General features: G+C 35.9%; 2 protein-coding genes across 2 annotated transcripts; one reads left to right on the forward strand and one right to left on the reverse strand.

The window, feature by feature from the left end:
* Positions 1–3380: 3380 nt before the first annotated feature.
* On the reverse strand, positions 3381–5314 carry LOC104902336 (leucine-rich repeat extensin-like protein 4). Its single transcript, XM_010690069.4, has one exon. The coding sequence runs from the start codon at positions 5039–5041 to the stop codon at positions 3743–3745; it is 1299 nt and encodes a 432-aa protein (XP_010688371.2). The 5' UTR covers positions 5042–5314; the 3' UTR covers positions 3381–3742.
* Positions 5315–7836: 2522 nt separating this feature from the next.
* Positions 7837–13285, forward strand: LOC104902337 (phosphatidylglycerophosphate phosphatase PTPMT2). The gene is made up of 6 exons (XM_010690070.4): positions 7837–8307; positions 8846–8968; positions 11212–11305; positions 11404–11486; positions 11903–11992; positions 12634–13285. The coding sequence occupies exons 1-6, from the start codon at positions 8107–8109 to the stop codon at positions 12895–12897; spliced, it is 855 nt and encodes a 284-aa protein (XP_010688372.2). The 5' UTR covers positions 7837–8106; the 3' UTR covers positions 12898–13285.
* The last annotated feature ends 13196 nt before the right edge of the window (positions 13286–26481 follow it).

The raw sequence follows: 26481 nt of genomic DNA on the forward strand, positions 1-26481 counted from the left end.
AGGAGAGTTTAGGATTTAGTTAGGTTTAATTAGGTATATTAGGTTGAATTAGGGCTAATTAGGTTGAATTAGGGCTAATTAGGTTGATTTAGGCCTAATTAAGGTTGACTTAGGCCTAATTAGGTTGACTTAGGGATAATTAGGTTGACTTATGGCAAACTTGTAAATAGACACTAACGGAGCACTAACGTCCGTTAATAGTAAGGGTATCTGATGAATTAATTTAAAAGTCAGGGGTATATGGTGAATTTTGAAAAAAGTTGGGGTATTTGGTGAATAAATTTTTTTTGTCTGGGGTATTTGGTGAAAAAACCGTTAAAAAAACCTTTCATTATATCATTATATGAAAAAGAATAACTGTAACAATAACAGGAAACTACCTCGATCTTCTCCGTCTTCCGATATCAATCTATCAAGTATCCAAGTTATTGCTCAAAGTTTTAAACTAAACTAAATGTAATCATATGTGTTAATTAATTTAATTTTGAGAATGATTTCGCATACATAATGTACATTTTGGGTGAATGGCCTTGTGTGAGGGCAGTCCAAAGAAAATTCATCTTATTACAAGTTTCGAAAGAAGTCCAAAAAAAATAAAAATAAAAAATAACCAAAGGCAAATTTGGATGATAAAGGAAGAATCGTTTTTAATAATTTGACCGCGAATAAACCATTCAATCTACTTTACTCTGATATTGGAATTAGGGCAGATGATGGCTCCACTATTAAACTACATAGAGATGCATAATTGCAAATTATAGTATAGTCCCAGGATCATGATGAGCGTTAATTTGTAGTCCCAATCACAAATTCTAATATAGAGCTAAATCTTTAAAACATTTAGGTAGAAACTTTTGAATATAGGTGGAGTCAGGATTTTCAATTTGAGGTGCACAGCTGTGTAGCATCGAAAAAGATACGGAGATGAAAAACGCCAACATCAAGTTTTTAAAAAGCGAATACGATATAAATTCGGCAAAAAGTTATATTTTGTCAAAAGTTTTATATAAACTATATGTAAAATAAACAAAACATTGATTAATAATTTGTACTAATTTAAATGACAACATTTTAGTAATGTCTTTTCTTCCTTAGTAAAAATCTTATATTAACTAGTTAGATAAAGTAAAAAAAGCTAATGAAAAAGAAAAAGAAAATAACATTTAAAAGCTAATGAAAAAGAAAAAGAAAATAACATTTCAGCTTCACGTGAAAGAATAATGAATGAAACTACCAAATCTTGAAAACTGAGTTTATTTAATACTCTTAAGAGATGGGTTGGTGAGGAGAAAATCTAATGCATGAGCATTAGCTAATGCCTAATAGCTAGCTATACAAAATACAATGGGCCACCACTATCGGGCCCTGTTTTTCTGTCATTGACTTTTATGGGCTTTGTTAAGCAAAAGATGTATCAATATACAGTCCATCTCCATGTGATGATGTGAAGTTACAGCACACTGATAAGAACTAGGAGACACTACCAAAAAGTTGTGAATACACCCCTATTATGGAAATTATATTTTCTAATGACAAAGACTAGAGAATATTTATAGTACACTTGGGTGTACCATACTCATGGTACATCCAAGACTATTTTCTCCAAATGAGCGAATGAACAAATGAACAAAATGAACAAATGAGCAAACATTTCTACTCATTTAAGAAAATGAGCAAAAAACATTTCTACTCATTTAAGAAAATGAGCAAACACTTTTATTACAAAATGAGCAAATGAACAAATGAGTAAATGAGCAAAATGCCCATATGAGTAAATTTGGTGTCAAATGAACACCTGAAATTCTAATTTATTACAAAAATACCCCTGGATGTACCATGCTCATGGTACACCCGGGTGTACCATGAGTGAACTCCAAAGACAGTGCCTTCAGGATCCTTTTTATTTTTTCTTGACTTAAAGTTGATAAATTTTACCAGATTTTTGAATAGAAATAGAAAAATTGATATGAATAATTCCAACTTTCAACAATCTTCTAAAAATAATCCTAACTTTCAGTTATTTTAAAAATAATCCCGACTTTTTAGGGATACCTTCCCAAAGTAATCTAAATTATTAGTTTTCTATATATTATAGACCTAAAACGGATTAGTGTAGGCAAGAAAAGTGATATTTGTAAAGTATAACGATTTTAATAATGACTAAATGTGTCATGAAGACTGTGTAAATAATAAACGAAAAATTGAATGGAATAATATCAATTATAGGCATTTTCACATTTTCAGTTCCAAACTAATGATTATTTATGAGTAGTTCTAACTATGCATATTTTTTGCAAAATTGAGTCCAATTGACTGATCTTGATTTTTTCTCCTATTTTTTGGATTTATTTTCAGTTCATTGTAAACTGTTCATAAACGCATTCACTCATATAGCCTCACTTACGTTAAACCTCCCACTAAAAAACAAAAGCTTTATTCATGAATCATGATGATCTTTGATAAGTATGATTTATTTTGCATACATGCTTCAGGAATACGATCAATTGATTGGCTTCTGTTTGCAAAAGAACAAATTTGATGATTGAGATTGAAGTAAGGATCACTTTGGCCCTTTCATTATCAAGCATGATCTTACGTACCAATCACACTACAACTTAAAACACCAAGTAAGTGTTGGCCCAGTGATGATGGGGACTGACTTTGGTAGGACGGACCCGTGTTCGAATCCCCGCAACACCCTTGAGAGGGGAATGAAACCTAACCACCCCGAACTTGGCCTCGATCCGGATGTAACCCGAAGGGTGAACCGGGTGAAAACACCAAAAAAAAAACACTTCAACTTAAAATTACAAAATACTCCAACATTGTGGAAAGTGATGAGTGTTGTTCCATGATTTTGCACCATTTGTAAAAGACAAAACAAAACTCAATTTTTCAATTGGAGCAATCATATATTATTAACAATTTCCTTCCCCATCAAATTTTCTAAATTGTAAAAAAAGATCTTTGTGCATCATTAAAATTAGTTTAATACTTGAAGACCTTTGGCATAATGTTAGTTAAATTCATTACAATAATCTATTTTCCCCTTCCAAAACATTAAAAAACGACACATTTTCTCACTAATTTTATCCCTTTCCAACACATCGTATCATGCACATGATAGACCTAAAGTTACTCAGAGGTTAATTTTTAATGTACCGTTCAATATATACACTCCAGTTGTATAATAGAAATCGTTCTCCTTATGTATAGTACTATAAGTCTATGAATCGGATCGATTAATATGATATCGGATATGTTCTTGAATCAAATTCGAGGTGCCATATTTTTCAAAAACTTTGAAAATGAATTGACTATTACAATTTGAATGTACAATGTGCTTGATCTTGTTCATCCAGCAAGTTTTGACATCGACATGGAGAGAAAGGTACTACTACTAGTACATGGATTACATACCATACATGGCACTGTCGCCAAATACTAGTAGTTTATATATAGTTACAAGTCAGATTCAGCAATTACATCAACACTTTAATGAGATCAACAACATAGCTTTCACCAACGTTGACAACAACAAAAATACAACCACTAAACTTTGTTTATCTAATATAAGATTGAGCAACGACCCACAAACAAGATCTAATATGACTAACAGAGTTGACGTCCGACAAACAAGATCTAATATGACTAACAGAGTTGACGTCCGTAAAACAAGATCTAATATGACTAACAGAGTTGACGTCCGTAAACAAGATTTAACAAAAACACCCCCCAAAATTCAAGGAGAAAGTGGGAGATTTCCAAGATTTAATATAAGATTGAGCAATGACCCACAAACAAGAGGCTTTGTTGATGGAATTCTAAGACAACTATCTGTTGTTGAAGGAACTCCATAACACTCTGGTGGAGGTCTTTGCATCCCAATTCCAGGTATACAATTCAATGAAAAATCAAATCCTGCACTTTTCATCAACCAATTTGTACATTTTTGACTAAACCCAGAAAAGAAATTATATTCAACACTTAAATTCAGTAGATTTTTCAATGAACAAACTAAATCTGGGAGTTCCCCAGATAATTTGTTATGTGCCAAATTTAACACTTCAATGTCTTCAAGGCAAGATAAAGAATCTGGCAAATGACCCATCAATGAATTATAACTGATATCAAGAACTGTAATATCTGAGAACAATCCCAAATTATCTGGAATACACCCAGTTAATTTGTTGTTAAGAAAAAGAATTTCTTTAAGTGCTGAGTTTACAAACCCTAAACTTGCAGGAATATCCCCAGAAAACTTGTTGTTTGATAAGTTGATCACAGAAGCAGGAGAGTTTCCCATATTTTGTGGTAGTTGTCCACTAAATTGATTGTTGTTGATTAAAATTGCATCAAGTTGTTTGTTGAAAAGATCATCAGGAACTGAACCATAAAAGTTGTTGAATCTAATGTCTAAATATACTAGATTTGGCATGTAAAGTGTAACAGTAGGAAATGTGCCAGAAAATTGGTTGTTACTTAAGTCTAATTCAGCTAAAGATTGAAGTTGTTTAAAACTTTCAGGAATTGTACCAGAAAATCTGTTGGTATTGAGATGAAAAAGTGATAATTCAGTAAGAAAAGAGAGTTCTTTAACAAGAACACCTTTGAGATTTGCATGGTTAAGATCTATAGCAGTAACAGATGAATAAACAGGAGTATCACCAATATAATTATCTTGAAGAGATGAGCAAAATACCCTGTTATAATTGCACACATTTGGTCCTACCCAATTGGTTAAAAACCCATTTGGGTCTTCAGTGATTGCTGATTTCCATGCTTGAAGTGCTGTATAAGCCTTACTAAGACTACTACTTGATGATGATGATGATGATGGTGGTGGTGATTGTTGTTGTTGTTGTGGTGGTGGTGGTGAATTTGGAGGATTGATACTACCTCCACCAATCCAAACTCCACCTCCTCCACCACCTGTGGTGGTTCCTCCACCAATGCCGACACCGACGCCGAGGCCGAATCCTAAGACGGCTTCAGTAGAGAGGAGGAAGAGGATGGAAACAATGAGGTGAAATGTGGGCATGTTTGAGGAGTATTTTGTGTTGTTTTAGGTGTTGATGATGCTCATGATTTTTGGTTTTCTAGGATTGTTGTTGTGGTGTAGTGTGTTGTGTTTTACTGATGGGAAATGAAAGCAAGGGAAGTTGGGGACAGCAAAATTGTGGGGACTAGTGTAGTGTTGCTCTTCTACTAATTTGATGGTAAAATGTGTGTGTATATTTAATGTGGAGTTGTAGTGTATTAATATCATAGTAGTAGCTCGTATGGATGAGTGTAATATTTGAGTATAGTCGTGTGGGTTTTATCATAAGATTACTTATCTGTAAAGTGATCTAGAGAAAATGACTTAAGATCATCAAAGGGGGGAGATCATTATTGTCCTTTTTTTTCTTCTTTGGGAAAATTTTTGTTTACTTGTATAGTTGTATTCATTGACTAGACCTACTAGCTAGTGGGGATGACGGGTATCAAATAAGGCTTAATCTAGTGGCGAAGGTTTGGCCTCATGATTTTAAGGTCATGGGATCATACCCGAGTAGGAGCTTCTTGGAGTGAGGTTCCTCTTACCATCCCCGCTCCTTTCGAGGAGTCTGGCCTACAAACCTGACAAGTTATACTTGTACGAGGTACTAGTTCAGTAGGGTCCTTCATTTTACCAACTTAAAAAAAAAGTTGTTATGCATGTTAGGCTATGTCATTCGTGGTCTGGGTCATTTGTGGTCATCTTATTGGCATTAGTGTCGCATAGCGAATTGGGTCATTTGTGGATTGTTCACCTTGTTGTCCAGTAACAAGTTGGTTCAAAGTTCAAATCAATAATCACCCTATAACAGATCGATAATAGAGTTGTCAATAAAAAAAAGTGAGGATAAAAGAATTCACAAATGTTATTACTTGACACAAATCTCTTTTACCATATGTTATCTTTTGCAAAAATTTAGCCCCAATCATAACATTGCATTTGGCCTCTTCTAATAAAAGTCTTATCCACCAATGATCTTGTGTAATAAAAGTCCGTCTAATATGATTATACCATTAAATTACCATGTCCATTAACCATGTCTATTAATTCGGGATAAAAGTTTTGAAAATTATAGATGGTAAAGAAAATTTCATTTACTAAAGATTACATAGATACTACAAATATATTTTTGTTTTCAAAGCCAATTTACTACTTCTTCCATCTGAGAACTGATTAAGGGCTTGTTATCTTCGACATAGAACGGTTAAACTAAACTGAATTGAATTGAACTGAATCGAAATGAATAGTGATATGTGAGAGTAAAAGTATTGTCCAGAATTGAATTGAACTGAACTGAACTGAATTGAACTGAAAATAAATTGGGGAGAACATGATATAAGTTTCAAGAAAGAGGGGGATACAATACAAAGGAAAGGTCGGTGTGGCTGCTAGCTAGGGTGGCCGATGACTGGTAGCCACAGGTCAAGTGCCGTAGTGGCAGACAATTGGTACTAGTGAAGGAAGGAGAAATTAAGAAAGAAATAATGAGTTGTTTGTGGAGGTGGTTTACTAGTGCTTAAGGTCCAGACTTCTACAAGACTACACTAAAGTCTAAAGACCTATGTGCTTTTCATCTAAACAGACTTTTTTTTATATAGAAAAAATAAGTTTAATCCTTATTATTTTGTCTAAAGATACAAGATCTTTTTCTTAAAAAAAATCATAATTTCTTGTATAAAACAAGTGTAAAATTTTATTATATAATAGGATAAGTTTTTGCTTATGTATATAAAATTAATTCCTTTTAGGAATTAACTATCAGACGGGGTAATTATTTGTCCTAAATGAACCATTTTTATCTAGAGGCGACCCATTTCAAGTTAAAAATTACTATTTGTTTTGAAATGACCTATATTGACTTGAAAAGTGACGCATTTTGACCTAAAAATTACTTATTTCTGGCTTAAAGTGAACTGGTCTGACAATAAATTAATGATTAAAACGTTTCAACTTCCAATAATGTCTCTCCTATTACGTGTAAGAATTATGATAGAGAAATGTCTGTGCATTACTAAATATCAATGTGGAGTTTAAGACCAATTAATCGGCTTTAAACATTGTTGTTATAAATAAAATGGTGTACCCTCACTAAGGCCATGTTTTTAAGGCGTGGTTGCACTTCAGTTCATCTCTTTATTCTCACAGTTTTACTTAAATTCAGTTCAACTCAAAAGAACATGGCCTATATAGCTAATACTCTCTCCTTTTCAAAATAAAGGAAACAATTTGACCAACAAATTTGTCAACGCACAAATTTGACTACTATTAGTATTATAGTATTATCAATTGAAGAAGCTATACAAGGATTTTGTCAAGCCTGCTCGCCTATTTTGATTTCACGTCTCTGTACTGATATGATTAAATTATACATTGAGATAGAATGTTCAAAAATAAATCTAATCTTTTTTTTTAAGGTAAGAGGAAAGCGTCCTCTCCGGGCCCGAATCTCGCTCAGGTCAACCTGGTACGGGTCCGGGTTCGCAGGCAGGTCCCTTGGGAGTAGGAGGGAATGATAAGGGGAAATCCGCGTCACCAAAGTACCTCTCGTGAGGTTTAATCCCACAAACTCAAGATTGTGAGATACAAACATAACCACTAGACTAAGTACTAGTACTTGGTAAAAAAAATCTAATCTACTAACATTTGTTTTTATATAGTACTCCCTCCCTTCATAAAAAAAAATGTACTTTTTCCATTTTAAAATGCTTATAAATATCTCTCTTTCTTACGCGTTTGAGAATTGAGACGAGTGTTTCAGTTATTTTAGTGAGGAGAAAACATAAAATTAGTATAAAAGTCAAATTAAAACAAAAAGTGGCGGTTATATTTGCTGTCCTACAGTTCTTCATCCTTTAACGCAACAGTCCAATTTTACTTGCAAACTCATCTTAACTACTATAATCAACGAATCTCCATCTTTCTTTCATATAAAAATCTACTAATCCCCCTTAATCTTCTTTTAACCAATGCTTTGCTTAATAGAGTACTAATCAAAAGATAATCTCTTCTAGGAAAAGTTTAAGTTGAAAGATTTCAAAGATTTGCAATTTCAGAATACATTTTTAATGATGAATACCCAACAAAATGATGATCTTGTTCATGGGAAAGAAAATGGGGATTTCAAGAAGAAAACAGATGTTAAATTAAGTGCTAAAAAAGTGTTAATTGGAGCTGGAGCTCGTGTCCTCTTTTACCCAACTCTTCTCTATAATGTTATTCGTTACAACATTGAATCTGATTACAGATGGTGGGACCAAATTGATGAGGTAAAAAATTTATGCTCAATTTCTATGTCAAGATTTTCTGCTGTTATTAGTTTTAGGGTTTTCTTTTCTTTTTCTTGATTATATAGAAATTTGTTGAATAGATTGAATTATAATTTGATTAAGATTGATGGGTTGTGTTTGATGGTAATGAAGATATTGGAGAAATTATGATTTAGATGAAAGTGAGGGTTATCAATGTTAAAAAGTTTTAAGGGTTTTGTTACTGAATTTGCACCCTAAATATGAGTTTTTGATTGCTTTGATGTTTATATGGTAAAAATTTGTTGAATAGATTGAATTATAATTTGATTAAGATTGATGGGTTGTGTTTGATGGTAATGAAGATATTGGAGAAATTATGATTTAGATGAAAGTGAGGGTTATCAATGTTATAGAGTTAAGGGTTTTGTTACTGAATTTGCACCCTAAATATGAGTTTTTGATTGCTTTGATGTTTATATGGTAGAAATTGAGTGTTGGGCATTTCTTGAATCTTGAAAGAATTATAGTTTTGATTTGATTTGTTTTGTTGGAGCAGTTTTTGTTGTTGGGTGCTGTGCCATTCCCTAAAGATGTTCCAAAATTGAAGGAACTTGGTGTTGGTGGGGTGATTACCCTTAACGAGCCTTTTGAGACCTTGGTTCCTACATCAATGTACAAGGTCAGTTCTTTAAGCTCCTTCATGCTTTTTAATCTTTACGCGATTTTACTCGTGTGCTTTAGATGTAATTTAGCAATCTGGACTGCAGGAGTGCAAGATATCTAGTTATCAATGCTGTATAAAGCTTGTATGCTGTTAGACAAAAAAGAAATTGATGTTGATGCAAGTAGAGTATGTAGCTATTTATCTATGATCGTTGAGTTAGCTAGCTTCCTCGTTTTTGAGTTTATATTACAAACTTGTACTGTCGGCTGAATTGGTAGTTCTGTGAAGAGTATGTAGCTCTTTCTCTATGTTATTCTTCGAATACCTACTTTTTATTATTCAGTTTAGTGTTCATGTGGGAAGCATTTGTTACTTGCTGCCACTTTTCTTTCACAAAACTTGGGCTAGAGGGTAGAGATGATTTTCGATGTCGTAATTGACAGGAACAAGATAATAGCCGGTTTTCATAATTGAGGTCCTAGAGTTATGAGGCAACGTTCTCTGTGGTTGGCTTCTTGATTTTTTTTCTGAATGTACCATTCGTTAAGTACAGTTTAACTGTAATTTCAACATCATTCTTGATAAAAGGGTTATGATATTTTATCAGCCCATGTTTTTGGATTAAAGACTTATATGACTGATTTGCATGACAATCATCACAATCCTTCTTTCATTTTTTCAAAAGCAGTTACCAGAACATGTTATGCTGCAGGGTTATATTGCTTAAATAGTAATTTGGAGGTTATGCAAGTATTTGTGTGTAGGCCAATGGAACTTCGGGGGCTTGATTGACTGGAGGAAAATGTGAAGTTAGGGACTGTATTGCTCACCAGTCTCTTACTTTACTTTTTATGGCATAGTATAATTTAAATATTCACTTTTAATGGCTAGAACTATTAATACTGTGGTAGAGAATGAGAGATGTCCGTTAGAGGATTATGAACTCGAGATCCGGCTATCTTGAGGTTGCATGATCAATAGGGTGTTGTATCCGTGTATACGTACTGCATTGTTGCAGGTGTTTATTTTCTAATTTCCTTGTGCCTGTGAATTATCTTGTAGTAGATCAGTTTGAAACATGACAGATAAGGACACAGTTTGTTTTTCTTGTAGAATGGAAGTACAGAGATTAGGAGTAGATACTTATTAGTTTTGTTTGAATTGAATAAGTTAAACACCATAGTAACCTCCCTTTCATGAGGTTTTTTTCATTAGTGTGTGTGTGTGTGTGTGTGTGTGTGTGTGTGTGTGTGTGTGTGATATTGTTAGCCGTCTAGTGATGTTTTAGAGGTGATAGGCTTTTCTGCACGTGGGATCTTTGTGCCTATGTTTGAACATATATAGACTTGCAGACCAACTTATATCAGCAAGACTGATCCTTGTGGTTGCTGAAAACATGTCTACATACATTCATAGGATTTGGTTGCTTTTATGTTGTTGTGACTAGCAAGAGCCCCGAGTCAAATGAGGGCCCTAGCTTTAGATACTTGTTTGTCAGAGGTCTACGATATGCACTTGTACATGGTGAATGTGAAAACCCATCCTGAACATATAGAGCTGTATTCATATAATCATATATTGATCAACATAAATAGTTTCTGTCATATTTGTTGAAGACCATTTGCAGTTTGCAATTATCTTCCATTCAGCCACATTGGTAACACAAGGTCTCCGTGCCTTTCTTGGTTTAGAGTGCTAAGTTTTGATCAAGTTCTGATCTTCCTGTGCTAAGTACTTATCTGGTGTGTCTTTCCAAATGAACTGGGGCACATTTTGTTGATAGCGGACATGGTAAAAGCAGCAATTTTCTAGGTTGGAGGTTTTAGCTCTAGAATACATTTTGGAATGTGTTTAACTCAATAGGTGGATTGCTGTCCGACAGTGTATCTGGGAGTTAGATTATGGCACCGTGGTTTCTTCACAAACTTGCTGTCTAATTTGAAATAGCTACATATTATGTTGTTTTAGCGCTGTAATCATCTTGCGAGTTGAGATTACTGTCGAGCTCTATGGAAGAAGAGTTTTCTGACCTTCACATGAATGTCTCATTCTCATTTTTGATCTTGCTAGGAGATTTTAAGTTTCACCAAGCTGTCCTTTTCTGCTTGTCATGAAGTTGCTACATACTATGCTTGTTGATAATAGTTCAGATGCACTTTTCTTCATTTTGTATGAATATGCACATATTCCCTTCGAGTTCTGACATTTTTTACGTTCTCGTGAGGTGCACACTAACTTCAATATGTTGATAATTTCAGGATCATGGAATGGAGCATCTCATTATCCCAACCAGAGATTACCTGTATGCTCCTTCTTTTAAAGACATCAACAGAGCAGTAGATTTTATTCATAGTAAGTGAATATTGGCATATATGTTTTGTTGTACTGGTACATGCTTGATTGAAGTAGTTTTGCCAACGTAACATGACTTTCATTTTCCTTTGTTATAGATAATGCATCTTGTGGTATAGCAACTTATGTACATTGTAAAGCTGGGAGAGGAAGGAGCACGACTATTGCACTTTGCTACCTGGTAATGCCTTCTGCAATTGTTAGTTTAGATAAAGGCTCCGTTTGGTTCGAAGAAAATCATTTTCAGTGAAAGTGGTTTTCCAAAAAGAATCATTTTCTAGGGGAAAACACATTTGTTGAATAGCTTTCCTTTGTTTTCTTGCATGAAAAGTTGGAGAGAAAATGAATAATGGAAATGGGAAGGTAAGCAATAGGGAGGAAAATGTTATCCATGCTTGGAGGACTATTTCCACCATATGGAAAACTATTTTCGATCCTTTACAAACCAAACAAAGGAAAATGGTAAATTCGCTTTCCAGGGAAAATGTATTTCGCCTAACCATACACCCTCTAAGAATCCCTGCCAAATATCTGAAAAGTAATTTCTCTTATGCTTTGTCAGTTGGAGTGTATTTGAGTTGCTAATGTCTTTGACAGGTTAAGCACAAGCAAATGACACCTTCTACTGCTATGGATTTAATACGTGCAAAAAGACCTCGAGTGTTATTGACTTCAATGCAGACTAAGGTAAGCTCACTTTTCAAAACTTGTCTGGTGTCTAGAAGTTATACTCCCTTCCAAATTTCTTCTAGAAGTTAATGGATTTTGGTTCAAAGGGAAGGAGCAAACTATGAAACTATGTTGTCGATTGTCTCCCATAGGATTCAGGACTTTGTGTGAGTTCATTAGAATGTAGATGCAAACAAAACTCTGTTAGCCTGTGTTTGTTTGAGAGGAAGATCCTTCTTCACGAAAACTAGTTTCCCCACGTTCCTTTATTTGATTTGGTAAAGGGGTTGAAGTAAAAAAAATTAGCTTGTGAGTTTTCCATAGGATGGATTGCACACACTTTCTTTTGCTGGTTAAGAGTTGAAAGTAGTGTTATATTTTTGGAAGCGTGGTATCCTTTTGCCTCGTTATACTTGGTTGTGCCATCTGTCCCATGGGGGAAGTATCGGCTCAGTTAGCGGTGCTTTGTTTTTGGGTAGCCTGCAGTTTACCTATTGTTGATATATAAACTCTCTTTGGCCAGTTCGATATGGATATTTCCTGGCGGAGGGGTTTACGTTCACTATTGAAGTAAATACTGATGAAAAATAAGCACCTTATGGTATCACTTTGATTATGAATTGCACTCTTTTCTTGATTATTGCCAACAATACCTGCAGGCTGTTGAACAATATTATCGCCGGTCCTGTTCACCTGTTTCTACGCACTCTGATTCAAGCGATGAAGTCTTGGTAACACAAGCTGATCTTGAGGGATACGAGAAAAATTCTGAAGTTGCTCCGATTAACCAAAAGAAATCCATTCCAAAAGCAGCAAGGATTCTCCCAATATCAACAACACTTTCATCTCTCCTCTCTTCTTTAACCAATGCTTGTTGTTGTGCATCCAGATGTAGTCAGAAGCCAAAGCAAAGTACCTGCTAGTTGGAATACTAATGACCCATTTGGCAGGTGGTAAGTGGTAAGTGGTAATTAAGTCACAGTTGGATGTTTAAGTCCAGGTTTTTTGAGCAAACTAACATCATTCTTCTCGAGTCGAGGAAATTGTACATTTGATATTATAGCAATTTGTTTACGTAGGAAAGATCAAAGATAGGATGATATGAGTTGGTGATCCATGAAAACGTTAATACTGCTAAGTGAACGAATTAGTATACATATGAAGCCATTTACATTCTTTTCAATAGGTCTTCTGCCTCGTATTGTAAATTTGTACTGTGTCAGTAAATACTTCAGTCTGTAAAACCTGTGTATTCTTCACCTTTGTGCTATACTGAATGATTCTAATACATGTAAATTCCTTCTTTGGTTACATCCTTTGATGTCCGCTTCTGTGCTGTAACTTAACCAGTTAAGTTTCTTTATATAAAAACTGTCCTCTGATATAAGAAACTTGTGCTGTTCCTTCCCTGACAATAAAAAGGAAATCAAAAAGTGGCTGACGTAGATATTGTCACGAATCATATACTTACGTCTAACTGACTGTGGTGGTTGGTGCTCCCATCTCCTAGGAGGGTTTTGCCTCAAATAGAAACCCGGCCATTCATAAGTGGCTGATTTAGATTCTGTCAAGAATCATGTATTTACATCTAACTTAAGGTGACCGTGGTGGTTGGCGCTCCCATCTCCTAGGAGGGTTTTGCCTTAGATAGAACCCCCATTCTAAAGTGGTTGATGTAGATTCTGTCGAGAATCATGTACTTACATTACATCTAACTTAAGGTGAACATGGTGGTTGGCGCTACCATCTCCCAGGGAGGTTATGCCACAGATAGAACTCCCATCGTAGCAGGGGGATGGGGGTGAGGAAAGGTAGTAATTTTAGACCTTGTGTTACAATCCAGAGGGACAGTCGAGTCGGATTAAGACTGCATAAGTGCTGGTTAAGCTAGTTAGCTTAGAGTTTGTATAGACTAGCTTTGGTTAATCCATCTATTAATGATCTACTAAACCATAATCTTTTAGGCCGGACAGGACAATCTAGGCCAAAAACAAAGTATACCGCATATGTGATTTTTTTTTTTTTGTTCTATGTAGCAAACATGACTTTGAAAGTTAGAATTAAGAAGAGGCATAAAGAAAGGCCCAAAGGGTCCATATAGACATATAGTGATAAGATATTACAACTGCTACCAATAAGGTCATACACTATACTGAAAAAATGCAATCATGTTTAGAAATGAGTAGAAAAAAGGCAGCAAAACTAACCAAAACTCGCATGTTTTATTCCATGAATTTGAAGTATATATAACATGTCCTTGTTTTCAACTCAATTTCATGCATAAATTCAACTGAACTTTGTACCAACACGATGAACACTATCCACTTTTAGTCCTGATAAAAACTGCTGCATAAATAAGTCGATAGTTTTCCCATTTTTGGAGCTATATATCCTTGGACAAACCCTTAACTCTAGCAAGTGCTTAGCAGTAGGAGCTACATTAGATACTTTTTGCATGGGAAAATCAATAGATATGTGATCACACATATCACATTAATGCCCCTAGGTTTGGCCAAGGATTTTATATTTGGCTCACAATGAGATTTTCGAAATTGGTTGAGAAATCTTACAGAAAATCACGATTGAGCGTTTTTTTTTTTTGCGAAAGATTTCTCGTCATATAATGATTAGGAAAACTGTTGCTTCTTTTGTAAGAAAGACAATTGTCCTTTGAGGCTTTGACATTCGAAATAATATGTATCACTTAGGTTATATTTTGTTGTGCACAGTTTCAGTTTAGTTCAAGTCACATCAATTAGTTTTCTCTCACAGTTTTACTCCAGTTCAGCTCAACTCAACTCCATATCGTGATCAAATACAAAAGAAAAAGAAACAAGAGGTAGTAATTTGAGATGAAAAGAAGGTGAGCCAAAGAATTGCTTTGTTGAAGAATCCAAAAAAAAGGTAATGAAGCAACTATGTTTGCATGTTGTTATATTCGAAACTGCACTAAAATAATTCTTCTTGCAATTACTTTACAGGACCAAATCTGTAACCATATATCAAAACCTCTAAAATCTACTACTAATCCTCTCCTCAGCTTTTTAAAGCACCCAAAATCTTCCACAAAGTAGGAAAAGAAATAAGAAAATTCAATTTCACCTTTTTAGATTGAACAAGACATGTCATATATTCTTTAAACCCTTTATTTTATATACATAATTATTATTAATTACATATATAAAAAAACAAAAATCCCATTTTGCATGTGGAAAGTGACAACTTCACTGGAATAGGCTGCCACCTTTTGTAATATTGCAGTATGTACTTTCACAAATACTGTACTTTTTTTTTTTTTTTTTTTTTTTTGCGTATATACTTGATACTTATGATTCTATTATACCTTTTTGTAGAAAAAAAAATTTAAAATTTGGGGAACCCAATAATAATTCTTCTATTCTTCTTTACCATATCTGTTGTAATTCCATATTTTATCCAACCTTTTGTAAAATCCTTATTTGGTTTGTAGAGTATCCTATGAATGAACCTTTAAGATGTGTATGTATAGGACCACAATTGGTTTATCCCCCCAAGTCTTTTTTTTTTCTTCTTTTTTACTAAGAGAATTTATTCTCCAAAATTTAATGGTTAGGTTTTATGTCATTTTATGTGGAGCTGATTGACTAATTTACCTATCCTCTTTAAAAGTAAATCATTCACATCATAAGATAATTCAGTCACAACCACGAGTTAAATCTTGGCCAGTAAACGTATCAAAACTGATATCTACGAGACCTTGATTATAACCGAATTTGCATAATTAACCCCCATTGATATAACTTAATTATTATTGAGAGTAGCATAACAGTTTCTTCATAGAATTGTAATCATCAATAATAGACTTAGCTTGATTTTGACGTGTTTCGAATTAAACTTCTAAAATGACTAGTTTATCGGCACTTCAATCTCTATAGAATATCAGTCGTTTCATTATCCCAACCTCTTATAATTAACGATATAAAATTAGTTTTAGATAAATACCTTTATAGAGTACAATGTTGAATAACAGTAATACCTAATTAACTACCATTAACTATAAGTAAATCCCTCACTGAAATCCATGCACTTTATTTCACCTTTCACAAACATAATGACAAGTTTGAATGTGTGATTAAAACTAATTAAGGATATATATTATATTATTGTTTATGCCAAAAATCGCCAAGGTGACAATCTTTGGTCGGGACGACGACGACTAGATTAGATAAGAAAAATAGATGACATAATTTAAAGGGAAGAAATAAAGAGAGAAGAGACACAAGAAAATGGTGACGCGGAAAACCCATGAAAAGGGATAAAACCGCGGGTGGCAATGAGTCCACCAATCCACTATAATTTGGGCATTAAAGCCTTTGAATACAAGTATAATATTTTGAACACATGAATGAAAGATAGCTGAATTTATCTAAGTATGACATTGAAAGTGTAAGTAAATAACATAGGTCATATCTCCCCCTTTGGTTCTGCCTACGAGCCACTATTTATAATAGTTGGGCTGGTGGAGTTAGCCTTAAACAACTCCCTAAAAATGAGGAATTAGTTGCTGGAATCTCGGACTCCACTTCTGGCAGCAGTTACTGGGTTATTTGAATTGGTCTTCCTACTTTTTAGGCACGTAAAGAGTGATGCTTGAGCATACTTCTCTTTAGACTTAGTCTCCTTGATTTTAGGAACCGATTTCCTTGGCTTTAGCTGAGATATTTTACCTTGTACTGCTGTACTATTCTCGTCACCTGGTAGCTGGTAGTTGCTAGCTGCATACTACTGCTATAGCTGGGCGCGTCTTGGCTAGCTATTCCTGCTTAAAGGATCTGATTAACCACAACTGCTTATAAGCTGGTGTAGCCTACTGAAGCTGTATTGAGGGCTTAGGAAAAAGAGCCATAACAATTATAATACTAGTAAGTCAGTAAGATACCAAATAAATAACCTCGGCACCCAATTGATCCTTATCGGATATTACTTTCAGCATCAGCAGACAGCAAAAGTAGAAAGAATCTTATACCAGAGACCCAAGGAAAGAATATTATTTACAATGCAAATGCTTAATTTTGTTAGTGGAAGGTGATGGAATAAAAGAAAGACTTAAAGATTTGCTTTAAATCTAGACTAGTATAAAACAAAGTTCAAACTGTCATATACTTATTATACTTAGGGAGGGAAACTTAATTGTAGAAATGTATCATTTGAATTTTCTTTACAAAGCTTTTATTTTGCTAGGGACACCTTTTTTTTTTATGTTATAATGGATAATGAATTTTGTTGTAGAATATTGAACTTTCTTTACTGACTTTTTATTTATCATTAAAACTAATAATAATCCTTTGTCCTAATTTTGTGCTTTACAAGATACTTATATTTGAAATTATAAGTCACTTTAAATTCAACAAATCTCATGTATACACTGGCTAGTTAGAATTGTGTCAATACTGTATAATACTATTTTATAGGATTATTTAACTACAATATATGTTTTTTTATTGGTAGAAATAATGGTGGTGGTTTTTTTTATCTAGGGTTTGTTGGGTGGTTCGGGTTTTTGGGTTCAATGTGGAGTTGGGTACAGTATGGTTCTGGTGGTGGTGGTAGTCGTGCTAGTTCTTCCGGTGGTAGGTATGGTGGTTCAATGGAGGGAGGAGAGAGATGGAGGGGAGGGGTGGTTTCTCGTGGTAGTGGGGAGGGGGGGAAAGGTTTTTAAAATTGTTTTTACCTATTTTACAGGTTTCTGCTCATTTTGCCCTATTCTAAGAATTTTGTTATAAAATTTGAAATATTGAATAATAATAGAAAGTTTTTGGTATAGACTGCACCTCACCTCGTAGTTGGTGGTGTTTAGGCTACTAGTCATAGTTGTTAATGGTGTTTAGACTACTAGTCATAATTGGTGGTGTTGGGTGCACCCAAACTATATTTCAGAATATTGAAGCCAATTTTAAAGTAAAAGCATATACTTCCAATTTTTCCAAGTGATAAATTCAACAAATACACGTGACAAAATAGTCATGGCCCCAAAATGCGATGAAGACAATCAACTTAATGTAACAAAAATACAAGTTAAGATTGGTCTAATAAAGTCCTTAATCTTGGCGAACAACTTTGAAATGATTGTACTGTATAAACAAACACAATAATCAGTTGGAAATTAAGAGGGTTGATATGACCCAACTTAATATATAAAACTTCCAAAAAACTGAAATAAAGGCTGAAGGTTTTGGTAATTTCCATCACTTGGAAAGTCATCTTATATATATTATATGCTTTGTAGTTTGTAACACCACCATATGACCGTAGTACGTACTTGTTTCTGTCTTTATTCCCTTAAGAAACTACTATGAAGTTGCTTCATCCTAACTTCTATGTTGATTCTTTCAACCTTTTTACACTATAGTTTGTAATATCTCTCATGCATGCACGTCCCCCATACAATACAAAAGCTAACACACCATGCATGCATGATGCAACATCTCTCTCTTTCTTTCTTTATGTAGTGTGTCCCCCCACAGCCACTCACAAGAAAATTTTATTAATGTCATACTTCTTCTGGTCTTTATTAATTTACCCGTTTCTTTTGCATAAAATTTTAGGAGAAATAATATTGTGGGACATAAAAAGAAAGATAAATTATTATTTTATATTAAAGTTGAATTTTTGTGTGATGGAAAGTTAGTAGTCTCATTCGTAAAAATAGAAAAAAAAAATGAATAAACTAATAAAGGATATTTAAAAAAAAAAAAAGGGTAAATTAATAAAGTCTGAAGAGAGTATTTCCAAGGTAAGAACACCATATTTTGAAACCAATAATCATGCACAAAAAGATTGGAATATGGAATATAATAAAGCAACAAAGAAGCCAAGTCTAACATGATTTTCGAAAATGTGATTTATTATGCTTATGCATTATGCGCGACAATTCAAGAAGATTCCAATCTACTAGAGTTTTTTTTTTTTCAATTTATACGAAGTTTATAGTTCAATAGAATTTATTTTACCTACTTTTTTTCTCCCAGCTTTCTTTAAATCAAGGTTCAATGATTCACAAAAGTAAAACACATATTTGTGGTAAATGTACCAACAAAAAGATGGAATATATTCACATAACTTGTGCTTTTTATTTTTTTTCTTTATGATGTGTTTAAGTGAACTCTAGACAGGGCATAATTTGAAATATAAGATCAACTACTAAATTGGCTAAGAGAAATTACAGTATATGAATAAGGACTCAGGCCCGTCTCGAACTATATAGAGGCCCTGTGCGATTTCGTATTTGAAAAATTCAATAATGTAGTAGCTCATCCATACTTCACATAATCGTATTATGAAAAAAAATAATCCAAATAAGTAGATAAACTTTTTCTTTTTACTACTTGAATTTTCTCTATTTTGGGCCCCTCACAATTAAGGGGCCCTGTTCTATAGAACATGTTGAACATGCTAAAAGCCGCCCCTAAATAAGGTTCACTTTATCACGATTTTAAATGAAAGGGATGGGTCATTGCGTAGATAAATATTGTGTGAATCAGCATATATCTCCATATAACGGTTTAAATTGAGTATCATGAGCCTCTTTTTCTATAGCATTTTGCGATCATTCAGAAACACACATTTATCATAAGATCCTTTTACAATTTATTAAATGCGACGCTCCAACAATTAATTGATGATACGATATATATGTATCTAATTACTATATAAGACTCCGTTAATTTTAACTGAGAGAATTTAAACTGAAATGAATTGAGAGAAACTTGACTGCAGAAAAAAACTGAACTAAACTGAAAATAAATACAGAAGAATATGCCTTAATTAACATAAATATGGTTATATGGTATCGGTAGGAATCACTAAACATAATGCATATATGCATCGGTTACTCATATGTATAACATGGATAATTGACGATGTAGCTTGTAAGGTTATTAGATCAGCTCAATAACATCGAGTAAGGAGTTGTTTAAGGCAAATTGAGAAATATGTAAAATCTATACAAATATATTAAAAGGCATACGTGACTACGTATACATGCCACATGACACCTCTGTTACTCCTGTAGAATTGTCCAATGTGTACATAAGTCATGTCACTTAACTAGGGATGGCAAAAGTTGACCCAACCTGAAACTGAATTGAAAATTTCGGGTTTGGGTTGAGATTTTCGACCTGAAATAAAAATTGGGTCGACCCAACCCGACTTGAAAAATATAATGGGTTAAGTTCAGGTTGACTTTTTGAACCTGAAAATAACCCGAATAACCTGATTTAGAAGTTGGATTATATTTTTAGGTCGGGTCAGCCTGAAATTAACCCAGACTTTCATAACTTATACAACCTATCTTTCTTATTCTTATTTGTATTGGCCAAGCCCATTTCTTGGATCACCTAAATTTCATTTCAGGTCATTAACCCATACTTTCATAACTTAGCATGTATAGTTGAATTTCATTTCAGGTCATTTAGGGTTGGTTTTGGGTCAACCCGAAATCGGTAAGGTGGGGTTTGGGTTATGATTTTCGACCTGAAATAAGAATCAGGTCAACCTGAAATTGACCCACCCGACCTGATTGCCAACCCTACCTAAAACGGTTAAAATTGAAGGCTATGTCACGTTTTTAGGCGTCCAAGGGGACATGGGATGAAATATTAAGGACTCCCACGACTTTGAACGAACATAAAAACAGCTTTTACGACTGTTTCGGAGTTATTCCGTGACTGCACGAAAAAATTATAAGTTGGTCGTTTGGTGGTATTCTAGGCTATTCAGATGGTGCAAAGCACCCAAGATGCATTATAAGTCGTGTCGAACCCCATAGGAAGGTTTTTGGCAAGAAATATGAGCAGGCCCGGAGGAGCCCTAAAACGGTCAAAATTGAAGGCTATGTCACAGTTTTGACGTCCCCGGAACCAGTGCGACAAATGCCTTGGGATACCTCGAGGGGCCATGGGATGGTATATTGAGGACTTCCCCGACTTTAAACGGGCATAAGAACACCTTTTACGACCGTTTCGGGGATATTCCGTGGCTGCACGATAAAATAATAAGTTGATTGTTTGATTGCATTATAGGGAAATTCAGATGGTGTGAAGCACCCGAGATGCATTATAATTTGTGCCACACTCCATAGGAAGGTTTTTCGCGAAAAATATGATCGGGCGCGGAGGAGCCCTAAAACAGTCAAAATTGAAGGCTATAAGTCACGATTTTAGACGTCCCTGAGACCCGTGCACCAAATGTCGTGGGATGCCTCGAGAGGACATGGGATGGTATATTAAGGACTTTCATGACTTTAAGCGGGCATAAGTACAACTCTTACGACTGTTTCAGGGTTATTCCAAGGTTGCACGACAAAATAATGAGATGGTCGTTTGGTGGCATTCTGGGCAATTCAGATGGTTCGAAGCACCCGAGAGGCATTATAAGTCGTGCCAAACCCTATTGGAATGTTTTCGGCGAGAAATATGACCGGGCTGGGAAGAGCCTTAAAACAGTCAAAATTGAAGGCTATAAGTCATAGTTTTTGACGTCCCCGGGACCCGTGAATCGAATGCCATGGAATGCCTCGAGGGGGCATGGGATGGTATATTGAGGACTTCCACGACTTCAAACGGGCATCGGAACAGCTTTTACGATCGTTTCAGAGTTATTCCGTGGTCGCACGACAAAATAATAAGTTGGTCCTTTGGTGGCATTCGGGGGAAATTCAGATGGTGCGAAGCACCCGAGAGACATTATAAGTCGTTGTACCGAACCCCATAGGAATGTTTTCGGTGAGAAATATGATCGGGCCGGGAGGATCCTTAAAACAGTCAAAATTGAAAGCTATAAGTCATAGTTTTTGACGTCCCTGGGACCCGTGAACCGACTGCCATGGAATGCCTCGAGGGGACATGAGATGGTGTATTAAGGACTTCCACGACTTTAAACAAACATAAGAACAGCTTTTACGACCGTTTCAGGGTTATTCCGTGTTTGGACGACAAAATAATAAGTTGGTTGTTTGGAGGCAATCTGGGGTAATTCAGATGGTGTGAAGCACCCGAGAGGCATTATAATTTTTGCCTCACTCCGATCCATAGGAATGTTTTCGGCGAAAATTATGACCGGGCCTGGAGGAGCTCTAAAATTATCAAAATTGCAAGGCTATAAGTCACGATTTTAGAGTTCTCCGGGACCTGTGCACCGAATGCCTCGGGATGCCTCGAGGGGACATGGGATGGTATATTAAGGACTCCCATGACTTTGAACAGGGATAAGAACAACTTTTACGACCGTTTCAGGGTTATTCCGTGGCTGCACGACAAAATACTAAGTTGGTCGTTTAGTGGCATTCTAGGGCAATTCAGATGGTGCGAAGCACCTAAGATGCATTATAAGTCGTGCCGCACCCCGTAGAAAGGTTTTCGGCGACAAATATTACCGGGTCCGAAAGAGCCCTAAAACTGTCAAAATTGAAGGATATAAGTCACGGTTTTAGACGTCCCCGGGACGCGACGCGTGCATAAAATGTCGTGGAATGCCTCGAGGGGACATGGGATGGTATATTAAGGACTTCCATGACTTTGACCTGGCATAAGATTAGCTTTTACGACCGTTTCGGGGTTATTCTGGGTTGCACGACAATATAAAAAGTTGGTAGTTTGGTGGAATTCTAGGGCAATTTTAGTAACGCGAAGCACCGGAGATGCATTAGAACTCCTGCTGAACCCCATAGGAAGATTTTCGGCGAGAAATATGATCGGGCCCGGAACAGCCGTAAAACTGTCAAAATTGAAGGCTATAAGTCACGGTTTTAGACGTCACCGAGACCCGTGCACGGAATGCTCTAGAATGCCTCGAGGGGACATGAGATGGTATATTAAGGACTTCCACGACTTTAACGGGCATAAGAACAGCTTTTACGACCGTTTCAGGGTTATTCCGTGGCTGCACGACAAAATAATAAGTTGGTCCTTTCGTAGAATTCTGGGAAATTCAGATGGTGTGAAGCACCCGAGATGCATTATAATTCGTTCTACACTCCATAGGAAGGTTTTCGGCGAAAAATATGACCGGGCCTGGGGATGCCCTAAAACGGTCAAAATTGAAGGATATAAGTCACTGTTTTTGACGTCCCCGGGACCTGTGCACTGAATGTCGTGGAATACCTCGAGGAGATAGGGGATGGCATATAAGGACTTCCAAGACTTTAAAAGGACTTAAGAACAGCTTTTTCGACCGTTTCAGCGTTATTTCGTGGCTCCACGACAAAATTATAAGTTGGTCGTTTAGTGGCATTCTGGGGCAATTCAGATGGTGTGAAGCACCCAAGATGCATTATAAATCATGTCGCACCCCATAGAAAGGTTTTCGACGAAAAATATGACCGGGCCCGGAAGAGCCCCAAAACGGTCAAAATTGAAGGCTATAAGTCACAGTTTTTGACGTCCCCGGGACCCGTGCACCGAATGTCGTAGAATGCCTCGAGGGGACATGGGATGGTATATTAAGGATTCCCACAACTTGGAAGGGCATAAGAACAACTTTTACGACCGTTTCGGGGTTATTCCGTGGCTGCACGATAAAATAATAAGTTGGTCGTTTGGTGGCATTCTGGGCAATCCATATGGTGCGAAGCACCCGAGACGCATTATAAGTCGTGCCGAACCCCATAGAAAGGTTTCGGCGAGAAATATAACCGGTCCCGGAGGAGCCCTAATACAGTCAAAATTGAAGGCTATAAGTCACAGTTTTTGACGTCCCCGGGACCCGTGTACCGAATGTTGTGGAATGCCTCGAGGGGACACGTGATGGTATATTTAGTACTCCCACGACTTTGAATGGGAATAAGTATAGCTTTTACGACCTTTTCGGGGTTATTACGTGGCTGCATGACAAGATAATAAGTTGGTCGTTTGGTGGCATTCTAGGGCAATTCATATAGTGTAAGGCACTCGAAATGCATTATAAATCGTGTCGCACCCCATAGGAAGGTTTTCGACGAAAAATATGACCGGGCCCGGAAGAGCCCTAAAACGGTCAAAATTGGAGGGTATAAGTCACAGTTTTTGACTTCCCTGGTACCCATGCACCGTATGTCGTGTAACTCCTCGAGGCGACATGGGATGGTATATTAACATATTTTATGACCGTTTCGGGGTTATTCCGTGGCTGCACGACAAAATAATAAGTTGGTCGTTTGGTGGCATTCTGGGGCAATTCAGATGGTGTGAAGCACCCGAGACGCGTTATAAGTCGTGCCAAACCCCATAGGAAGGTTTTCAGCAAGAAATATGACCGGGCTGGAGGAGCCCTGAACGGTCAAAATTAAAGGCTAAGTCACAGTTTTTGACGACCCCGGGACCCGTCCACCAAATGTCGTGAAATGCCTCGAGGGGACATGGGATGTTATATTAAGGACTCCCACGACTTTGAACGGGAATAATAACAGCTTTTACGACTATTTCAGGGTAATTTCATGGCTGCACGACAAAATTATAAGTTGGTCGTTTGGTGGCATTCTGGGGCAATTCAGGTGGTGTGAAGCACCCAAGATGCATTATAAGTCGTGCCCAACCCCATAGGAATGTTTTCGGCGAGATATATGATCGGGCCCGGAGGAGCCCTAAAACGGTCAAAATTAAAGGCTATAAGTCACAGTTTTTGAATTGCTCAGGACCCGTGCACCGAATTTCGTGGAATACCTCGAGGGGACATGGGATGGTATATTAAGGACTTCCACGACTTTAAATGGGCATAAGAATAGCTTTTTACGATCGTTTCGAGGTTATTCCGTCGGTGCACGACAAAATAATAAGTTGGTCGTTTGGTGGCATTCTGGCAATTCAGATGGTGTGAAGCACCCGAAATGCATTATAATTCGTGTCACACTCCATAGGAAGGTTATCGACGAAAAATATGACCGGGCCCAGAGATGCTCTAAAACGGTCAAAATTGAAGGATATAAGTCACAGTTTTTGACGTCCTCGGACCCGTAAACTGAATGTCGTGGAATGCCTCGAGGGGACACGTGATGGTATATTAAGGACTTGAACAACTTTAAACGGGCAACCATTTCAGGGTTATTCCGTGGCTGCACGACAAAATAATAAGTTGGTTGTTCGGTGACATTCTGGGGCAATTCAGATGGTGCGAAGTAAGCACCCGAGATGCATTATAAGTCATGCCGAACCCCATAGGAAGGTTTTCGGCGAGAAATATGACCCGGCCCGGAGGAGCCTTAAAACGGTCAAAATTGAAGACTATAAGTCACAATTTTTGACGTTCCCGGGACCCGTGCACCGAATGTCATCGTGGAATGCCTCGAGGAGACACGGGATGGTATATTAAGGATTTCCACGACTTTAAACGGGCATAAGAACAACATACTAACATATTTTCAAAAGATCTTTACGATCCTTTTTTTATATGGATCCCGCTAATTTACTAACATAAACACGTTATATCAAAGCCATATATTAGTTATAAACATTGTATCAACCTCGGTTAGAGCATATTAATAATAAGAGCTTCAAACAACGATATGAAGTACTTCATTCTTTCATAATTGCAACATTTTGACTTGCACATTTGCCAACATATGACTTTGATCATAAATATCTTTAATATGAAATTAGTAAAAATTAAAAAGAGCTGATAATTCAAAAATGTAAATTGAAACTAATCTACCAGCATACTTCATTACACTATAACATTTTTGTGTATATTGAAGAAAGACATTGTCAAAGTTCGTATATAGTGTAAAAGTTAAACATTGCGAATTGCAATAATAAAAGAATAAATGAAGTATTTCTCCTCAATTAAAAACAAACTGTATTCCATAGTTTCACAATTAAAACATATGCATTCACAACATGCAACATCATAATATATATTAGAGCAATGCAATTTTATATGGAGCAATATAGTACATTAACATTAATTAACAATGAAAATGCCATGCAATTTAGCAAGAAACTAAGAACTAATCAATGTTGCGCATAACCAATAATTGCAAAAACTGAATTACAACATTGCAGGACATATTAAACAACTAATCAGAAACAAAGACATTAAACTGTGTGAACACATATCATTTCTGTAAAGGAAAGACCAATTTGCAATTTAATTTACAGAAAACCTATACAGTTGCACAAATTAACAATTCCTTCTGCACAAACTGTTTCTTTTCTCAAAAAAAAAAAAAAAAACTTGTATAGGAAAAAAAAACTTATATCCCTACAATAATAACAAACCACAAAGAAAATAAATAAAATAATTATGTAAGAAAAAAAAAATTAAAACTGCCTTAAAAAGATGATTTTGTAATCATAATGGTGATGATTTTCATGAAGGGGTCCAAGCCAGATGTGCTTTTTGGTCTTAGATGGTTCACCTTCTAAAGTGTCAGTAGACAGCAGCCTTTCTTTTTCTTTGGAGGGATGGAAGGAAACTAAGGAAGGTTTATCTTTCCTTTTTTTTTTCTCTCTTTTTTCTCTCCTTTTTCTTTCTATACAACATGGGACAGTTGTTCAGTT

The sequence above is a fragment of the Beta vulgaris genome, chromosome 8 (assembly GCF_026745355.1).
Source record: "Beta vulgaris subsp. vulgaris cultivar EL10 chromosome 8, EL10.2, whole genome shotgun sequence".
Lineage (NCBI taxonomy): Eukaryota > Viridiplantae > Streptophyta > Magnoliopsida > Caryophyllales > Amaranthaceae > Beta > Beta vulgaris.